Source organism: Nannospalax galili, unplaced genomic scaffold (assembly GCF_000622305.1).
Source record: "Nannospalax galili isolate Female #2095 unplaced genomic scaffold, S.galili_v1.0 scaffold1185, whole genome shotgun sequence".
In the NCBI taxonomy this organism is placed as follows: domain Eukaryota; kingdom Metazoa; phylum Chordata; class Mammalia; order Rodentia; family Spalacidae; genus Nannospalax; species Nannospalax galili.
Window position 1 is genome coordinate 1,416,433 of NW_008353597.1, and position 5,824 is coordinate 1,422,256.

A 5,824-nucleotide genomic window follows, 5' to 3' on the forward strand; every position below is an offset into this window, starting at 1 on the left:
CAAAGACAGTGGTTAAAGGACATCCCTAAGGAGTATGGTTGGTCTTAAGAGATTGAAGATTGATCTCTTAAGGAGATTAGGGATTGAAAACTGAACTAAATTTTGAGACCGAAGCAGCAACAGGAATCCCACTCCTCGGTTGAAGATGGTGTGACCGGATCATGTAGGAAGTCACTCAGGAGTAGCAAAACCAATAGCACAACACTTACTCTGTAGATTGGGTGTGGAGAAAGCAGTAGGGAAGTGAATGGGGGCACTGAGTAAACACAGTGAGTGCCACATCATTTGGGTTGTGTTTCCAATGGAACCAGACGGTTCTTTCAAATGTGCCGCTTATCCACATTTCATGATTCCTTAATGTAACCTCTACTTCCCATATGTAAGACTTAGTCTCCTATGTGCACGTGTGTGCTGATGAACTTGTGTGCACCACACGCACAGAGGCTCCTGCAGCAACCAGAAAACGGTGTCAGATCCCCTGGAACTAGTCACAGTATTGAGCTGCCATTTGGGTGCTGGAAACCAAGCCCAGGTCCTCCAGAAGAGCACTAAGTACTCCTTAACTGCTGAACCATCTCTCCACTCCAGTCCCATATAGATAGATAGATAGATAGATAGATAGATAGATAGATAGATAGATAGATAGATAGACAGACAGACAGATAGATTGATAGATGATAGATAGAAGATAGATAGATAGAAGATAGATAGATGATAGATTAGATAGATTAGAAGATGATAGATAGATAGATGATAGATACATAGAAGATAGATGATAGATTAGATAGATTAGAAGATGATTAGATGATAGAGATAGATGATAGATAGAAGATAGATTAGATTAGATAGATAGATGATAGATAGATAGATAGAGATAGATAGATAGATAGAGATAGATAGATAGATAGAGATAGATAGATAGATAGAGATAGATAGATAGATAGAGATAGATAGATAGATAGAGATAGATAGATAGATAGATAGTTTGGGTCTTTTTGAGATAGGGTCTCCCTGTAGCCCCAGCTGGCCTGGAACTCACAGAGATTCGAATGCCTCTGCCTCCTGAGTGCTGGGACTAAGGGCGTGTGCCACCACACCCAAGCCCTTACTTTCTTAAATCAACAAGACTCAGCAGTTTTAGGAATATACAAAAACTCAATTTTTAATTCACCAGACTTAAGTAAAAGAACTCTACTTTTCCCACTAACACTCTCCGTTTCTCATTAAAGCTCAAACCTCTCAGAAAAAGTAACTTTCTAATTTTTCACACCAAGCACTGCAAGTTAAACTATTTTTATAACCTTCTTGGCTAGGAGGCTTCTAAGAAACATTGTATCGGACAGTCAGTTTTCTGAGAATCTTGACTGGGTGCCTAAGTGAACAAAGTGGATGAGCAGTGAAGGACAGGCCGCAAGGCTGGTCTTTAAAGGGGAAATGGTCAAACAGTGACTTATTTTAAGGCAATGAGAGAATATGAACTGGAAACTAAAGACTTATGACTTTGAGGGCAGATGTAGTACTCAAACAACTTCAAGTTCTAGAATCCTGTCAAATGGTCCCAACTAGTGCTCAAAGGTGTTTAACTTGGCAGTGATTTAACAATCCACCTAAGACCAAGCAGCACAAACCAGTAACCCCAGGTTTGGTGTGCTGCCACAAACACATTACAAAGTGCACATTTCCCAGACATCTCTTTTTCACTAGACTTAGACTTCAATCTCTGCTCTTCCTCACACTGTCTCACTCTCCCCTTGTCTCTGTCTGAACGTGAACATAACCATGCTCACGATCTTAGTAGTGGTGATTTTCCACATTAGTACCGTGCTGACCCTTCTGTTTTCAACAGTCTCATGTGTTATACGTGAACTGTCTAGCTTCCCAATACTGACTTTACTAGGTTGAAGTGATAAAGGATTCTTACTGATTACCTAGAAAACAAAAGGCAGACAACCCAAGGACATGGTGCTGTTACTGATATAAAAAGTAACAGAAGTACTACAGGATAGACTCATCTCAATAAAGAATGAAGGAAAAGGCAATGGTTTTTGGAAAAGCACTGGAAAACAGGAAAGTCCACATGTGACTAGTGACACAGACGAGAGCAGAGAGTAAGTACTGAAGACCGAGAAGGAAGAGAATCTTAGCCTAGACTGGATGACAAAGCTTTAGAGTTAAACTCCTGGGCTTCCAGCAATGAAGAATGAGACAACTGACAGGACTTCCCACCCAATTCATGACGGGACTAAATGGTAAGAGTACACAGCTTAAAACACCAGCAGCATTCAGCAACTGGTCGCTGTTAAAATAAGTACAGATGAACCAAAACAGATCTGTTAGCTTACCAGTGTTTGCAGATTTTAGAAAATAGCTGCAAGAGAGCAGTTTCCCAGTGTGGAGAGTGGCAAGATGGACCCTCAAGACCACAATGAACAAAGCTTTTACTAGGCATTAAAGCCACACAGCTTAACAGGAAGGGTAATTTGACCGCTAGGTGGCAATAATTCTGAAAACAAAGGAAATCCAAACAAAATTTGCAAGAAGCTTTCTAGTATATATTTTCATTTTATAAAAGCCATTTGATATACAATCTAATAATAGAAATCATCCGATTAAGCATGTATATGAACTTCTGATGTTTATCCACCGAGAGCTGACAATCAATGCAATGAACACAATTCGCTTCAACAACAATTTGCTTTTAAACAATTTGCTTCACAGATATGTCCTTTGAAATATATAGAATAAAATAACAGAGATTATGGACAGGTAAATTTCTTTTAGAATTCTAAGAAGGGTACTACTTTTTCAATGGAAAAGTTAAAACTTCCAAAAATAATTGATAACAATTCTATTTTTTCTATTAAATTTTGGGTTCAGACATGCTGTAACAGAAACATTTTGCACATACATTATGCTAATTTTAATATATGCAAGCTATTTTCAATAAATTGGATGAGAGAAGCTTAAGAAAATTTGTCAAAATTCTTACAACCAATTTTAGAATTCCTTTTTGTAAAGTGTCAAAACAAGAAATAATCCCTTATCTCTGCTTTCCAGTTATTACTGCTTTCTTCATAAAACAGGATACAAACATATATTTAAAATAAAAATTTTAATCTTTTCTTCATATCAAATAAACCAGCCATGTATAACAAAATTTTTCAAGTTACAGATATTTCCAAACAGTAAAAAAAAAAAAAAAAAAACTCAAATTCCAGAGATAATCCTCAAATATAAGTGGGGTGCATATTACTACATGTAACAATTAAAAACTTTTACTAAAACTACTTGAATAAATAATTCCATACTGTTAATCCAAGTCAAAGTAAGCCAACTTAAAGCAATCCTATTTTTCTCTTTGTATAAATAAACCTATAAAGTTCTCCAAATTTTTAATTCCCAGTTTGTTTCAAATGAGACTATCCTTTATAAATCAGCTTTTCAATTTCTCTTTTAATAATTACTTCCTATGTAAATAATTACTAGAATTATCTTTTTTACCTTCAAAAAAATTAGGAAAACAGAAGTATGATTTCTAAGTTATTTCTATAATTCATATATAATTTCCCTCAGCATTAATGAATTTCATTTTTAAATTATTTTATATTCTGAAATCTAACCATATATTTCTTAGCCTACACAGACACAAAAACCGGACGACTCCAGATGGTTAGCACAAGAAAAGATTGCTATCTCCCTACCAGTCCTCAAAATTCAAGCAAAAGAATTCAGGAAAGTGCTTTATCTGTTCACTGTCATCTCTAAATTTAAAGCTAGAAAATGCAGGGAATGTCACTGTTGAGACAGAAGTGACATACAAAGGTCAATATACGGGTGTATGCAATTTATCTATACGGAATTAGTTCTACCTGTACAAATCAAGGAATAAGACACATAATTAAAGCACACAATCCTTGGACCACTTCAGATAGTTTTTGATTCGTATTTCACAGGACTGTCTGACAATTCAAATCACAAGCCACATCACAGAGGTTGTGTCACAAATACAATTACTATAACAAGGATAAAATTCAAATGCAATTATTGACTTGAGTTTGTCATCTTCTGTTTATTTCTGATGGTGGCTCTAAGTTTACGTATTACCAGTCTATCAGGTAGAATCATGTCACCTTGTTGTTCAAGATAATCCAGTAAATTTTCAGTCCATTGGAGAGCAGCTGTGTGATTTATCTGTTTCTCTGGAATCAGTTCAATTTCCTCCTCTTCCTCATTTTCACTGAACTCATCTGTCAGGCCTTGGGCCCTTCTGATTATTTCACTGTCAGTCAACACTTGGTAACCTGGCTCAGTACTGTCAACCTCAAGCCACTTCTCAACGTTTTCAGGAGTCACATTTTCCAATCCTTTGGTATGTTGTAAAACGGTGGCCACAGAAATATCTTCTTCATCAAAGACCGAGCCTTCTTTTTCCTCTATGTTAGGGAGAATCTGTTTCCAAGCTCTGCTAATGGTAACTGGTTTTACCAAGTTCCAGGCCATGGCGATTTCATACAGCGCATCCAACAGAGTTAGCTTCTTCCAGAATGACTTCAGGTCATTACCTTCCTCCAAACTGTTCTGAAGAAGACCTGCACGATAGTTTCTCTTCATCGTTGCTATGACTCCCTGATCCAGAGGCTGAATCAATGAAGCCACATTCGGTGGTAAATATTTAGCAAATATTTGGCCATCATCTGACCGCAGAACGTTTTCATTTGGATGTGTTGGTGAATTATCCAGCAACAGCACGGCTTTTTCCTGCAAGCCTTTGGATCTTAAGTACTCTCGAACCTGTGGCACAAAAATCTTATCAAACCACTGCCGGAAAATGGAAAGATCCATCCAAGCACCTTTTTGGCTGAAGTAAGAGACAGGCAAGTTTAAGGTGTCAGTGGACTTGAAGGAGCGAGGTTTCCTTGCTTTGCCCACAACACAGAGTTTAAGTTTGTGTAAGCCTGTTGCATTAGCGCAACACATAACAGTGACTCTTTCTTCAACTGGCTTGTGCCCAGGGACAGTGCATTTACCTTTGATTACTGAAGTCCGGGAAGGCAGGCACTTCCAGAAGAGTCCAGTCTCATCTGCATTGTAGACCTGTTCAGGTTGCAAATTCTCTTGTTCAATAAAATCTCGAAAATTGTTACAAAAGTCTTCCAGGGCATTCTCATCTCCATTTAATCTTTCATTTCTAATGTTGATCTCTCTAATGCTGTGCCGCTGCTTAAAACGGGTTAACCAGCCAGCAGAGGGGTTAAAATCACCGTCCATTCCCAAGGCATAGAAGAAGAACTCAGCCCGCTTGGCGCAGATCGGTCCGGATATGGGATTCCCTCTCGCTCTTTGCTGGTTGAACCACTCCAGCATCGCCCGGTCCAGCTCCTCATACATGGACGGCTTCATAGACTTCCTCTTGGCCAGGAGACTAGTGGAGTCCGAGCTGCTTGCGTACGTTATAATCTTTTCCTTGTTTTTCCTGATATCCCTAACTGTCGTTTCACCAATTCCATATATCACCGCCAGTTGCTTGGACGAGCCTCCATCTTCGAGTTTCTTTATGATATCAAGTTTATCTTTAATAGTCAACACCACACGCTTCCGTTTCCCTGACATGGCGAGTCTAGGACTCACTGCACGGTCACGCTGTGGATTCACAACAATCCTTATTGAGACTCGCTGGACCGCCTCACACTCGACCAGCCTTTGCAGGACCCACGGGCCGGGAACCCGTGCTCCTGACCCTTGCTCTCAAGACCCCTGACCTTTTTCCCATGACCCCCCGACCCTCGCGCCCCAGACCCCACGCCTTGACTCTTGCCCCGCCCCC

General features: G+C 39.2%; 1 protein-coding gene across 1 annotated transcript in view; it reads right to left on the minus strand.

Annotated features, from left to right (window-relative positions):
* Positions 1-3,927: 3,927 nt before the first annotated feature.
* Positions 3,928-5,824, minus strand: part of Jrkl (JRK like) — a 2,419-nt gene continuing 522 nt past the window's right edge. Inside the window, exon 2 of the mRNA XM_008850825.3 lies at positions 3,928-5,640. Coding sequence (XP_008849047.1) covers positions 4,042-5,610 — 1,569 coding nt within the window. The 5' untranslated portion in view covers positions 5,611-5,640 and the 3' untranslated portion in view covers positions 3,928-4,041. The remainder of the gene's footprint in view (positions 5,641-5,824) is intronic.